Below are 15,065 nucleotides of genomic sequence, written 5' to 3'. Positions count from 1 at the left end.
AAAAGAGGGGCGAACAAGGGGCGAACAAGGAGGCCCCCGCTCTAGAGGCTGGGCAGGAGGCCGGCAGAGCGGACAGGCTGCTGGGCAGGAGGCCGGAGATGTAGCTCATGAGGCCGGAGATGCAGCTCAGGAGGCCGGAGGAGAGGCCGGGCAGGGGACAAAGGGGGACAAAGGGAGCACAGCGGCTGGGGTCTCGGGGAGCAAAGGGAGCACAGGGGCTGGGGTCTCGGGGAGCAAAGGGAGCACAGGGGCTGGGGTCTCGAGGGGTCCAGTAGCAGGAACGGAGGGCTGTCGCAGCCCAACAGCAGGAACTGGAGGCTGTCGCGGCCCGGCAGCAGAAACAGGAGTCTGCCGTGGTCTGGGTCTTGTGTGCCGAGACCTGGAAGTCCCCTGGAGACTCCGAGGACCTCCCAGGGCCAGGCGAGTGCCCAGAAATGAAATGAAAATGAGAAGGGGGTTGCCGCAGCTCGGCAAAAGGAAGTGGAGCGGAAGGATCGGCAGGGTTAGACTGGCAAGGTGGGGTGTCCACAAAATCCTGAAGCCACTCAGGTAAAAGGCTCTTCAACTCTGGCTTCTTAGCCACCTCTTTTCTCGCCAATCCAGGTGCAGCCTGTCGCATCCTCCAACAGGGATTTTGCTTACACTCACCAAAAAGTATAATTAAAGTGTACGCTAAATCATAGGTCACCTCGTCCATGATATCTGCTGAGTCCATGTTTCGGGTCAGTTCGTACTGTCACGGTGGGGAAAAGGTGAGGACCCAAATGCAAGACGGCAGACGAGGAGATTAACAAAAAGAGGGCTTTATTCCAAAAAGCTTACTAAAGTACAAAATAAGGAAAAAAGTAAAACTTTAAACACAAACCAGGACGTACAAGGAGACATCTACTACCAGGGTGACACTTAGATGACGAACTGACAAGGAACACTGGGACAGACAGGGATATACACACACAGACACCAAACGAGGGGAACGAGACACAGCTGGGGAGAGAAGCCAAAACACAAGGGCAAGGTGAACGGACACAGGAGGAACAAATCAACAATCACAGAGAGGGGAAAACACACAGACAGGAAGTACAACTAGACATGACACAAGGGGGAGTGAACACCTCTAAACAAAACAGGATATACAAAATCACGATCATGACAGAAGTTCTTTCTGAATTCTCTGAATTTTTACAAAGTTTAGTCCTTAAAACAGATAAAGTAATTATTGTAGGTGACTTGTATTGTATTCATGTGGATGTTCATAATGAGCCTTAATAATGTGTTTATCTCATTATTAGATCCACTGGTTCAGTCAGAATGTACATGAACCAACTCACTGTTTAATCTCTGGACCTTGTTCTGGGATATGGTGTTGAAACTGAAAGTGTATCAGTGTGTCCACATAATCCTCTTTTATCAGAACATTTTAATAACTTCTGAAGTCCTGTTACTGGACTACAAGCCAGCAGGCAGAACATCCTACGCTCGATGTCTATCTGAAAGTGCTGTGACTGAATATAAGGAAGTGATTCCATCAGCACTTAATTCAACACCAGGACTCAATATCAATATAATGGAGGACTCCAATGCTAACTTTAGTCCCTCACAAATTAATCATCTTGTTGATAGCGCTGCAGCCTCACTGCGAATAACACTCGACTCTGTCGCTCCTCTAAAGAAGAAGATCATAAAACAGAGAAAGCTCCGGCTTCATTTACAAATCCGCAAACTAAAACAAAAGTCGAGAAATCTTGAAAGTAAATGGCGTTCCACTAAACTGGAAGAATCTCGTTTAGTTTGGTTAGATCATCTTAAAACGTATAAGAAGGCTCTCCGTAATGCAGAGCAGCTGATTACTCTTCATTAACAGAAGAACATAAGAACAACTCCAGGTTTCTGTTCAGCACTGAGGCTGACAGAGAGCCACAGCTCTACAGAGCCTTCTGTTCCTATATCTCTCAGTAGTGACGACTTCATGTCGTTAACTCGTGCTCCATGTTGTCTTCATATTGTTTGCTGTCAGCTTGGAGCGCTGTGTTTGTCTACATGCTGACCGGCTGCGTGTGCACATGTGTATGTGTGTTCGGTATGTGTCCTGTGTCTCTGATGCGTTCACATCCTAAAGGAGGCGCCTTGTTTTCACCCTGATGATGCTGCAATGTGAACAATAAATTCCAACGCACCGTCTTACCATCTGTCGTTCATGTATCTCGTGCTGTTTCGTTCATCGTCCCAATAAAGTTATAGGAAAACGTGAAAACTCCTCTGAGTTAAAGACAATAAACATATTTCTCAAACTGTTTTACCATTTATACAATAGTTTATTTAAATCTTATGGATTGAATCACATCTTGAGAAAAACATTTTAGATTCTGAAAGATAAATATAATTATGTTACAAAATGTGAATTTGAATGTAAATAAAGTTGTTATTCTTAAATATATCGATCAAATGGAAATTAAACGGGAATTTAATGCTACAATTAGACAAAAAAAACACACTTTTCTTTTGGGGACTCACTGAAATGAGCACCTGGGGGTCCCGGGGGTCCCGGGGAACCAGCTTATTGAACATCACTCCGCTCACTTGTGTGCATTCGTTGTCATCCTGAGTGTGTACATTTGTGTCGTGCAGGTCATTCTCTGAAGATGTCCATGTTGATCAAAGCCCAGAGCTCAGCAGCAGGCTGCAGGGGAGGTGAACCATCTAACCTGCTCTGCATGATGTCAATATACATGCAAACCCCTGAAGGACTCTGGACTTCATCCTTCTCACACTCAACCAATGCTTTCAGAGATCATTTAGTTTTGATTTATTTGTCATTCTGTTGTCTTGCCTGTTATGCAGCTTCTGTCCCTCGTTTGAACCCCAGAGTTGTAGACCTTTATAACATCCAACAGTAGAACAGGTGTGTTGTTTTGTTTGGTAACTGCATTAAAGCTTTCCGTCTCTGTCTTCTTCAGCTGATCTGAGCTGCAGTCATCGAGGATCCACGCTCTCTCTGGCGACGGAGGCCGACAGTGTTCTCTCCGGAGGAGCAGAGTCGCAGAGGTGAGACTTCCTGTGTTTGTGTGTTTGTGAGGAGATGACCTCTTCCCTTCTTGTGGTCATGCGATTGACCTGTCAGTGTGTCTCTCAGGGCCGGATCTGTGTGCTCGATGGAGTCGTTCCCCATGCTGAGCAGAGCGTCGAGCAGGAACATGGAGAGGGACTGGGAGAACGGCTCCATCGCCTCCTCCATCACGTCAACGGAGTACAATGGTGAGCAGAGAGGCCGACAAATAAATAGAAATAAAATAAAAATAAATCCAAATAAATCAACTTCACATCAAATGCTCAATGCTCCAAACTAATGAATTCATTCATCCAGAACTTTATTTATGGCTAAAGATGAGAAATGTTTTTATTTTGTCACTTTCTTTAAATAAGTAGTTTGAACTTTTCGGAGAGTTAGAAGAGAAGCTCGATAACTTTCTTGTCTATCCGATAAATCTAAAGTCAGAGCCAGCAGCTCGTCTCAGCGTGGAGCATCTTTAGTCAGTAAAAATCGTATATCTTTGCACATTTCTTTGAAAATATTCCTTTAAACACTTTTAAATGCATTTATCTTATTGATCTTTTTGTTGCATTCGTTAAAGGTCCTAAACTCTTCAAGGAGCCGAGCTCCAAGTCCAACAAGCCAATCATCATCAACGCAATCGCTCACTGCTGCCTGGCTGGGAAGGTTAATGAGATGCAGAAGAATGTTATTCTGGAGGTGATCACGTGATATTTATTCATTGATGCTGATTATTTATTGTGAATATGTTTTTTTCTCTCACAGTTAAATTGTTCTGATATTCAGAAATGATGTTTTGTGTCTCTGATCTCAGGAGCTGGAGAAGTGCGAGTCCAACCACCTGATCATCCTCTTCCGTGACGGCGGGTGCATGTTCTCGTACACGCCGGAGACGGAGGAGATCGTTCAAGGGGGGGTTAGATGTTCTCAGAAATGAAACACCTGCCAACTGAATGTTTCTTGTTTTGTCTCGTTTATTCTGCATGTCACACGTTTGATTCATGGGTGCGTCCTATGTTAACTAGCCGTATTTACGACGGACTCTTACGTAGCAGTGACGCGGAGCTGGACCCTGATTACCACTGGATCTACTTACAGTAGCAGCTACTGTACGATACCAAGTGCAACTACAACTTTCAGCTTGGCAAAGAAATACCCTTCTGCTGTGATCAGCTCCACATACAGAGCCCCCATTATTCACCGGTAACTTCTACTGGTCAGTGCTTTTCTGAAGAGGGAACTAACTTTTGTATGTCAGTGTGGATGGATGTTAGTGAGTGATGATGTCCAGTCTTGTTTTCTATTTAGTGTGTTTGAGGAAGTGTGTGAGTCTTTGTGTTAGAGCAGAATGCATCCTGGGTGCGTCCCGCTCTGAATGTGTTATCTCACGCTCTTAAATTATGCTTTAAAACTGCAACGGAACTATGGAGCAAATTAACACCACGTTTTATTTTTCTTTGGGAGCTGCTGTTACAGAAATTATGTTTTTACAGAAGGGGAAATTGTGCTAGTATTCCAAACAGGAAGCGCTTTTCAGACTCCATTACACCTTTTCTGCAGAAGCCCTGAGAAGCAAGAGAGGATTTATTTATCTAAGTCTGATTGAAATTGTTTTTATTGTGTTTATGACTTAAGAACAGATGAACAAGTTTTACCGGATTAATCTGTATAAATTACTTTTTTTTTAATACAACAAACACTAATAAAAAAAATAAAAAACCCTGAAAACTTTTTTTCACCTATTTTAACAAAAAATAAAAAATAAATTATTAAAATATTTCTGGCAAAACTTTTATTCCCCAACTGTTTCACAGATTGATTTTTAAAGGGATTTAGAAATATTATCCTGACAAAACCTTTTCTTCTTTAGTCACAAACACAGAAGATAATTTATTTTTAAATCAGACTTAAAAAACTGATCACCAGAATATTTGTTTTAGGGCTTACATACTTTTCAGTCGTGCATTATATTGTATTAACTTCACTTATATTCCACCTCCCGTGCGAGCCAGCTGATCCCTGAATGGCTCTTATTGCTGAACCTAAATGAACGGAGCTGCTCGTTGCTCATTCAGCGCTCACTGGATCCTTGTGACACCTACATGTAGCTTCTGGCACTCAACACTAGTAGTTTCCCTGTAATCACTGTCAGCAGCTGGTGTAATGTGTGTGCGTGTGTGTGGGAGGGGGGGGGGAACTGCACAATACTTGATATTTGTTTGCTGCATTTTGTACATTTTGGAGAAGTATGTTTTGTACATCACGTACAAGTTATGTTTACTACAAAGCAGGCACTATTTTGAGGTTTATTCTGTTACAGGTGAGATGTCATGAGTCTTTATTTCATTGTGTTATATTGTATGTTTATTTATTTTGAAGAGATATAATAAAATGCAACTAGGTATGAAGTGTGTGCGTGCTTAGTGGTCTGTGAGTGTTTCTGTGTGTAAGCAGTGTGTGCATGTGTTCCTCACATCTGTCCGACTCTTTACTGCTCTATTCACCCTCATATCTGAAAGAGTGTGTGTGTGAAACGTTTGTACAGCTGTTTAGGTATCACATAATTTATTATACACAATCATATCATCACTCAGGTGTAGAGCAGGGTTATCACACCTTCTTAAACATCCAATTCAAGGACTTTCCATGCCCAATTCCTTCAAATTCAAGGACCCAACATGTCAGACTCAAACTAGCTTTACAGAAGCTGACAAGTAAAGTTGCTTTCTCTAACACAGCTAAACAACATATTGTGAAAGTTAAGAGATAATGAATGTTCGATAAAATAACTTTAATTTCTGTTCTCGCACAACATATATATAAATTCAAGCACTTTCAAGGACCCATGAATATTTACAAAAACTTCCAATGCCTTGATTAGGGTTAGGATTAGGGTTAGGGTTGACGTTATGTCAAAGACGTCTGTGTTGTGTTGCAGAGATATCCACTGAAGTTAGCATGCTAACAGCTAGCTGCCGAAATGTATCTTTAGTGCAACTAATGACAACACATCGAATGGTTTGGACTGAACTAAGCTATAACCTAAACTATACATGTCGAGGCCACACGTGAAGATTATAAGACTCAGTGATGTTTCGTCCGGTGCTCAGAGTTTCGGCAGTTTGGGGTTAATTTGGTTGGAGCATGTGACCTTTAATTACACATCTCTGCACCTTTAAACCTGCAACAACTACAACACAATGTTGGTCACTTGAGGGAAGCAGAAACAGGTTTTGAGCTGATATGGGGAACTTTTTAGTGCTTTGTTCTTTATATTTATATTTATATATATATGTTCGTACTGGTCCTTTTGCTTCACATCAGGTGTTGCACTTGAGTCGCCTGATTAGACCTCAGCTCCAGTCTTGATTGCCAGTTATGTGACTCACCTGTTAGTCACACAGCACCTTCCTTCTCTTTCACATCTTCACATCTTTGCTTCTCCCTCCTGCATGAATATCTCCAAATATCGAGTTAATCTTTCAGTTAGTGATGGCGAGATGAAGCTTCATGAAGCATTGAAGCTTTCCATCCAATTGGTTCGCTCATGGGCCGAAGCTTCATGGTGCTTCATTTGCTCTACTGCGCCATCAAGTGAACAATAAATGTAAAACCGGCAGAGTGATTATAACAGCATGGCTTAGGTGTGTGAAGTAGTGATGGGCCAATGAAGCTTTTGTGAAGCACTGAACCACTTCAGCCAATTGTTTCGAAAATGGGTTTATTACTCGAAGCTTCTGGCGAAGTGCAAGGCTGCAGTGGATTTAAAGTATCTTACGCACACATCTAAGACTGAATATAATGTTCTATTTAAAAATAAAGATGGATGATTGTGTTATTACGTGTTATTGAGAAGAGAGTGCCTGGAAACGCCTTAAATGATAGTGCAGTTTAAGATTGGACAGAGAGAAGGGGAATGACATGCAGCAAATAGCAGCAGGTCTGTTTCGAACCCCGGGCCGCTGCGACAAGCATTTGAAAATGGGTCGCCTTCTCTACGAGCTGCGCCACCAGGGATGTGTAATGTACACGTTGGATGTACACGTTGGATGTACATTATCTTTCCAACAGATTTAGATTTGGTATCTTTACTTGCTCACAAGGAAGATCAGCTGAAAATGTTCCCGGGCAGGGGAAAATCTCCTCTTTCTTGCTGGTTCCATCGCAAAAAGAAGAAGCTCGAATAAATCGCAAACAAACGCACAATACAGTCGGAAGTCCACAAATTATGAGGGGGCTCAATTGCGGTTCGCTCCCCCTTATATTTCGAATCGCACGCCAAACCCGCGAACCAGTTCCTGAATCAGTCACGTGGTACGGCAGGCTCGCGAGGCTTCAAACGTCATCACATACGTCATCAACACAAGCGCAAATACGCGCTTCACAAAAATCTTCCGCGATTACTCAACACAAGCTTCGAAGCCTCGACGCGGAAGAACACATCACTACTTTCAATGTATTTTACACAGACCTGAGCTCTACGCTTGTGTCTTCTGCTGTTAACTGATGAATCCACATTAAGCTCAGACATCAGCTGTTTCCAGTCTTTATTCTGCGCTAAGCTAACGTTCTCCTGGCTGTAGCTTCATCTTTAACGTACATCTTCTCATCTAATGTTCCTTAATTCCCAAAACCAGTGGCTCTAGACCATCATCACTGGGGGGGCCTGGCTGGGGCCAAGTGTTCTGTCAGAGGGGCACATTCAACCCGGGACAAAAGAGATGAAGCAGTGTTCAAGCCTTCAATATCTTTAGTTAAGTATAAATAATCGCGCACAACAGAAACAATACCATGATTGGTCTGTTCCTGACTGATGACAGCATCTCTCCAGTGATCAATCATGGCGTGCTGTTTGTATTCAGGTTCCCATGGTAACGAGTCAGACCGTTCACACTAGTGATGGAGGTCCGGCTCTTTTCAAAGATTCGGCTCTTTTGGCTCCCAAATGTCTCGGGGCCTTCTATTTTAGCCTAATTTAGCAATTATAAATGGTTATTATTATTATGTTTTGTTTTTCGTTACAAAAACAAATACACAGTTCCTATTGTTTAACATTTAAACCTTTAAATGAACAACTTAACACAGAACCACAGCAAACAGATCAAATCAATAAAGGACAAAGTCTGAACATTATGACACTTTAGATAAAAGCGTCTTTGAGTTACAAGAAAAGCGCTATACAAGTCTAATGTATTATTATTATTATTATTGTTATTATTATTATTATTATTATTATTATTATTATTATTATTATTATTATTATTATTATTAATAAAAGTCTTTAGTGCAGAGCTTCTTTTTCGCTCATTTCTTCACTTTCTCCCGACCTGTTGCATTTAAATCCCCCGTCTCTCTGTCTCTCTGTGTATCTGGCCTGTACCACTACACTCACTGTTTTAGGGGCGTCTGCCCCCCTTCCTTCTTTCACATAATGGTATGATCCTAGTCTGTCCTCGCATGTGATTGACTGCATGGTGTTCCCATCAAAATAATGTCCCGCCCCTGCCTGGACCGTCGCAAAAAATCAGTACTTTTTGTATATTGTATAATCTTCGTTCGGAGGGGGGGCACAGGTGAGTCCACGCTCAGTGTTACAGGGGCACTGGCCCCTGTTGGCCCCCCCCCCAGAACCACCACTGGCAACCAGGCAGGAGAAGAGAGGGCGAGAGAGATTCCCCCTCTCCCAGCCTTTTGTGCAGGCACTGATTTCAGATTGCTGACACCTGAGGGAGCTGCACCTGGAGAGAGTTAAGCAGAGAGAGAGACCCCCCCACACACTACAGCACGTGACATCTTATCTAAACATAAACATGAATTCTACACATGTTCTTGAGAACGAGTAGACTCCACATCTTTTGTCCTTTCTGCTCTTGCTTTTTAGAATAAATAAATACTTACTATTCTGCTTTTTTAATTTCTGCATTTTATAGTTTTTTATTTCAGTTTTTTCTGCTCTAATTGAAGACGTACCCTTTAAGCATTGCATGTTTACAATGTTCTGCAGGGAAGGAAGGAACAACAGGGAAAGGCTCTATTATAACGATGTCATTACTAATGCTAAATCAATTAACCTGACATTTGTTTTCAAATGAAAATACGTTTTCTTCCCTATTCTTTCATGAAATTCAACCTTCAAGATTGTAGTTCTAAAGTACGCAAAGGAGCTTCATGTGTACCTTCATGTAATATTCAGAATGTGCTTCTGTGAAATGCTTTCTCCTGTTTGGAACAGATGTCACACCAGATCCTCTCGCTGCTTCAGAGACCTCACAGTCTTACTACAGACACATAATATGCTCTCTGATATCGGATCCACTGATTTAAGAAGAGATGAACCTTTGTTGGTGTTGCAGCAGCACATTACTCACATTAACACAATTATTTGTTGCATTACAAGTTTTCTGAAGTGTTATATCTAAATATGTAAATGAGGCATTATGTTATTACATTAGTGCTGATCTGCTACATGTCCAGATATAAAGTGAAGTCTGGATGAAGCAGGTTCAGAGTGTTTCATGTTGTTCACATATTAAAGTACATTTACTACACAATCAGTACTTTTACTTTAAGTACTTTAACTACATTTACTGCACAATCAGTACTTTAATACATTTACTACACAATCAGTACTTTTTAAAGTACACTTTACTTCCAATACTTCCACACTTTACTGAAGTAAGGTTCTGGATGCAGGACTTTTACTGCTGTTGAGTATTTTCAGAGGTTTTATTATTTGTACTTGTTTTCAGCTGCATGTCTGTTTTATCTTTAATGTGTTCTTGAACTGTGTAACTGTGAGAGCATCGGAACAATAATCCTGTCTGTGAACACATTCACACAGTAAAGCTGCTGATGAAACGCAGGAGGAGTTGCCAACAGGGAGGGACATTGAAAGTGAAAGTAACAAGTCGGACTGACAGACGCCATTTTCTCGTCGACAGAGCCGCAGCAGCAGAACAGGGTGAGTGTTAACAGCAGCTCTGCTGGGGTTTTACACATTCATTCTTTAGTGTGTCCTGCTGTGTGTCTCTAACAAGCAGAGTCCTGGAGTCCAATGTGATGAAATGTTTGTGAGCATCATCGCTACATGTCACACAGCAGCACAGTCCAGATGGAGAGCAGCCTCACAACCCGTCACCCTCCGGATCAATGCTTGTTCTTTCTCCAACCAGTCAACACTAAACTTCTTCTTCTTGCTTTTTACCTTCTAAAAGTTCAAATTAACTTTGTGTCCGTTTCGGAGCGGAACTCCCGGAAGTAGTTTCAAAATAAAAGCCGTGCTCCTGTAAACAAGGTGTCCGGTGCTGACAGTGACTCCGGGTTGATAGCAGACATGCGCAGAGTGTGTTGACATCTGAGCAGGAAGAAGTTTCTGCCTTTTCCCTCCAGAGACACAGTTTATACTGCAGTTTGTACCGGAACACAGATCACATTAAACTCAAGTGCTCCACTCTAAACCTTTGTGTTTTATTGTTTATTTACCAGCTCGTTAAAACATGTAACTGTAGATATAAACAACACAACGGAGCACAAACTACTTTATCATTTAGTAGAAATACATTTATTTTCAGTTATTTCTCCGTTTACTTTGATCACGGATACAATTCAATCCAGAGAGTCGGAGAGTCTGTCTGTCAGCAAGGAACACTTTTTACATTTACACTTTTATTTCTGCTCATTTCCGTTCAGTCACGTGAGGCTGATGATTCCTGAGCTTCTGCTTTGATAGGAGTTATATATTCTCTACTTTACCTGAAGCATTTAGCCTAATAAATAATTTCCAGCGTTCAAAAGACACCACGATCATAATCTGGTTATTAAATAATGGATCCACAATCAGAATATCAATAAGTACTTTTACTGAAGTACTGCACTTGAGTAAATCCCCTTTATACTTGTACTGCACTACATCTCAGAGGTAAACATGGTTCTGGTCTCAGTTCTTCCTGTCAGTTAAACATGTATCTCCAGATGATGTTTGTGATGAACTGAAGGATGAAGTTTCCTTTAGGAGAAGATTCTCCTTCAGATAAATAAAGGGAGACGTGGATTCAGTTTAACAAAGTCCTTCTACTGGAAATAAAACTGAATTCTACTAATCTAACTACATTTCTTTTAAAACATTTTTTATAGTGTGTGTGTGTGTGTGTGTAACACTCAGACTGGAGAAGATGAATGATTTAACAGATGAGGAGGAGGACGGTTTCAGTACAGAAAAGAAACACAATAGAGTACAGTAAAGAAACACAGTAGAGTATAGTAAAGAAACACAGTAGAGTACGGTAAAGAAACACAGTAGAGTAAAGAAACACAGTAGAGTACAGTAAAGAAACACAGTAGAGTACAGTAAAGAAACACAGAAGAGTATAGTAAAGAAACACAGTAGAGGACAGTAAAGAAACACAGTAGAGGACAGTAAAGAAACACAGTAGAGGACAGTAAAGAAACACAGTAGAGGACAGTAAAGAAACACAGTAGAGTATAGTAAAGAAACACAGTAGAGGACAGTAAAGAAACACAGTAGAGTAAAGAAACACAGTAGAGTACAGTAAAGAAACACAGTAGAGTATAGTAAAGAAACACAGTAGAGTACAGTAAAGAAACACAGTAGAGTATAGTAAAGAAACACAGTAGAGGACAGTAAAGAAACACAGTAGAGTAAAGAAACACAGTAGAGTACAGTAAAGAAACACAGTAGAGTATAGTAAAGAAACACAGTAGAGTACAGTAAAGAAACACAATAGAGTAGAGTAAAGAAACACAGTAGACTATAGTAAAGAAACACAGTAGAGGACAGTAAAGAAACACAGTAGAGTACAGTAAAGAAACACAGTAGAGTATAGTAAAGAAACACAGTAGAGTACAGTAAAGAAACACAGTAGAGTACAGTAAAGAAACACAGTAGAGTATAGTAAAGAAACACAGTAGAGTACAGTAAAGAAACACAGTAGAGTACAGTAAAGAAACACAGTAGAGTATAGTAAAGAAACACAGTAGAGTACAGTAAAGAAACACAGTAGAGGACAGTAAAGAAACACAGTAGAGTACAGTAAAGAAACACAGTAGAGTACAGTAAAGAAACACAGTAGAGTATAGTAAAGAAACACAGTAGAGTACAGTAAAGAAACACAGTAGAGTATAGTAAAGAAACACAGTAGAGTATAGTAAAGAAACACAGTAGAGTATAGTAAAGAAACACAGTAGAGTACAGTAAAGAAACACAGTAGAGTATAGTAAAGAAACACAGTAGAGTATAGTAAAGAAACACAGTAGAGTATAGTAAAGAAACACAGTAGAGTATAGTAAAGAAACACAGTAGAGTACAGTAAAGAAACACAGTAGAGTATAGTAAAGAAACACAGTAGAGTATAGTAAAGAAACACAGTAGAGTATAGTAAAGAAATACAGTAGAGTACAGTAAAGAAACACAGTAGAGTACAGTAAAGAAACACAGTAGAGTATAGTAAAGAAACACAGTAGAGTACAGTAAAGAAACACAGTAGAGTATAGTAAAGAAACACAGTAGAGTACAGTAAAGAAACACAGTAGAGTACAGTAAAGAAACACAGTAGAGTACAGTAAAGAAACACAGTAGAGTATAGTAAAGAAACACAGTAGAGTATAGTAAAGAAACACAGTAGAGTACAGTAAAGAAACACAGTAGAGGACAGTAAAGAAACACAGTAGAGTACAGTAAAGAAACACAGTAGAGTACAGTAAAGAAACACAGTAGAGTATAGTAAAGAAACACAGTAGAGTACAGTAAAGAAACACAGTAGAGTATAGTAAAGAAACACAGTAGAGTATAGTAAAGAAACACAGTAGAGTACAGTAAAGAAACACAGTAGAGTATAGTAAAGAAACACAGTAGAGTATAGTAAAGAAACACAGTAGAGTATAGTAAAGAAACACAGTAGAGTATAGTAAAGAAACACAGTAGAGTACAGTAAAGAAACACAGTAGAGTATAGTAAAGAAACACAGTAGAGTATAGTAAAGAAACACAGTAGAGTATAGTAAAGAAACACAGTAGAGTATAGTAAAGAAATACAGTAGAGTACAGTAAAGAAACACAGTAGAGTACAGTAAAGAAACACAGTAGAGTATAGTAAAGAAACACAGTAGAGTACAGTAAAGAAACACAGTAGAGTATAGTAAAGAAACACAGTAGAGTACAGTAAAGAAACACAGTAGAGTACAGTAAAGAAACACAGTAGAGTACAGTAAAGAAACACAGTAGAGTATAGTAAAGAAACACAGTAGAGTACAGTAAAGAAACACAGTAGAGTACAGTAAAGAAACACAGTAGAGTATAGTAAAGAAACACAGTAGAGTACGGTAAAGAAACACAGTAGAGTAAAGAAACACAGTAGAGTATAGTAAAGAAACACAGTAGAGTACAGTAAAGAAACACAGTAGAGTACAGTAAAGAAACACAGTAGAGTACAGTAAAGAAACACAGTAGAGTATATTAAAGAAACACAGTAGAGTACAGTAAAGAAACACAGTAGAGTACAGTAAAGAAACACAGTAGAGTATAGTAAAGAAACACAGTAGAGTACAGTAAAGAAACACAGTAGAGTACAGTAAAGAAACACAGTAGAGTACAGTAAATAAACACAGAAGAGTATAGTAAAGAAACACAGTACAGTAAAGAAACACAGTAGAGGACAGTAAAGAAACACAGTATAGTAAAGAAACACAGTAGAGTACAGTAAAGAAACACAGTAGAGGACAGTAAAGAAACACAGTAGAGTAAAGAAACACAGTAGAGTACAGTAAAGAAACACAGTAGAGGACAGTAAAGAAACACAGTAGAGTATAGTAAAGAAACACAGTAGAGTACAGTAAAGAAACACAGTAGAGGACAGTAAAGAAACACAGTAGAGTATAGTAAAGAAACACAGTACAGTACAGTAAAGAAACACAGTAGAGTATAGTAAAGAAACACAGTAGAGTACAGTAAAGAAACACAGTAGAGTACAGTAAAGAAACACAGTAGAGTACAGTAAAGAAACACAGAGTACAGTAAAGAAACACAGTAGAGTACAGTAAATAAACACAGAAGAGTATAGTAAAGAAACACAGTAGAGTATAGTAAAGAAATACAGTAGAGTACAGTAAAGAAACACAGTAGAGTACAGTAAAGAAACACAGTAGAGTATAGTAAAGAAACACAGTAGAGTACAGTAAAGAAACACAGTAGAGTACAGTAAAGAAACACAGTAGAGTACAGTAAAGAAACACAGAGTACAGTAAAGAAACACAGTAGAGTATAGTAAAGAAACACAGTAGAGTATAGTAAAGAAACACAGTAGAGTACGGTAAAGAAACACAGTAGAGTAAAGAAACACAGTAGAGTATAGTAAAGAAACACAGTAGAGTACAGTAAAGAAACACAGTAGAGTACAGTAAAGAAACACAGTAGAGTACAGTAAAGAAACACAGTAGAGTATATTAAAGAAACACAGTAGAGTACAGTAAAGAAACACAGTAGAGTACAGTAAAGAAACACAGTAGAGTATAGTAAAGAAACACAGTAGAGTACAGTAAAGAAACACAGTAGAGTACAGTAAAGAAACACAGTAGAGTACAGTAAATAAACACAGAAGAGTATAGTAAAGAAACACAGTACAGTAAAGAAACACAGTAGAGGACAGTAAAGAAACACAGTATAGTAAAGAAACACAGTAGAGTACAGTAAAGAAACACAGTAGAGGACAGTAAAGAAACACAGTAGAGTAAAGAAACACAGTAGAGTACAGTAAAGAAACACAGTAGAGGACAGTAAAGAAACACAGTAGAGTATAGTAAAGAAACACAGTAGAGTACAGTAAAGAAACACAGTAGAGGACAGTAAAGAAACACAGTAGAGTATAGTAAAGAAACACAGTACAGTACAGTAAAGAAACACAGTAGAGTATAGTAAAGAAACACAGTAGAGTACAGTAAAGAAACACAGTAGAGTACAGTAAAGAAACACAGTAGAGTACAGTAAAGAAACACAGAGTACAGTA

The 15,065-nt window shown here is 39.5% G+C and overlaps 1 protein-coding gene across 1 annotated transcript; it reads left to right on the top strand.

Annotated features, from left to right (window-relative positions):
• Positions 1-2,631: 2,631 nt before the first annotated feature.
• Positions 2,632-4,798, top strand: LOC115016857 (calmodulin-regulated spectrin-associated protein 1-B-like). Its single transcript, XM_029444930.1, has 5 exons — positions 2,632-2,688; positions 2,955-3,042; positions 3,131-3,252; positions 3,630-3,748; positions 3,864-4,798. Exons 1-5 carry the CDS (start codon positions 2,640-2,642, stop codon positions 3,984-3,986), a joined length of 501 nt encoding a protein of 166 aa, XP_029300790.1. The 5' UTR covers positions 2,632-2,639; the 3' UTR covers positions 3,987-4,798.
• Positions 4,799-15,065: the final 10,267 nt, after the last annotated feature.

Source organism: Cottoperca gobio, chromosome 12 (genome assembly GCF_900634415.1).
Source record: "Cottoperca gobio chromosome 12, fCotGob3.1, whole genome shotgun sequence".
Taxonomy (NCBI): Eukaryota; Metazoa; Chordata; class Actinopteri; order Perciformes; family Bovichtidae; genus Cottoperca; species Cottoperca gobio.
Note: the sequence above shows the minus strand (reverse complement) of the source record. Positions and strands in the feature narration are given on the sequence as shown.

What these genes read in the sequence shown, in the direction of transcription:
- LOC115016857 (XM_029444930.1), top strand. Translation starts at nt 2,640, where the DNA reads ATGTCCATGTTGATCAAAGCCCAGAGCTCAGCAGCAGGCTGCAGGGGA. An exon ending in CACGTCAACGGAGTACAATG is followed by an intron (nt 3,253 to 3,629) that starts GTGAGCAGAGAG and finishes CATTCGTTAAAG; the next exon opens with GTCCTAAACTCTTCAAGGAG. An exon ending in AGAAGAATGTTATTCTGGAG is followed by an intron (nt 3,749 to 3,863) that starts GTGATCACGTGA and finishes CTCTGATCTCAG; the next exon opens with GAGCTGGAGAAGTGCGAGTC.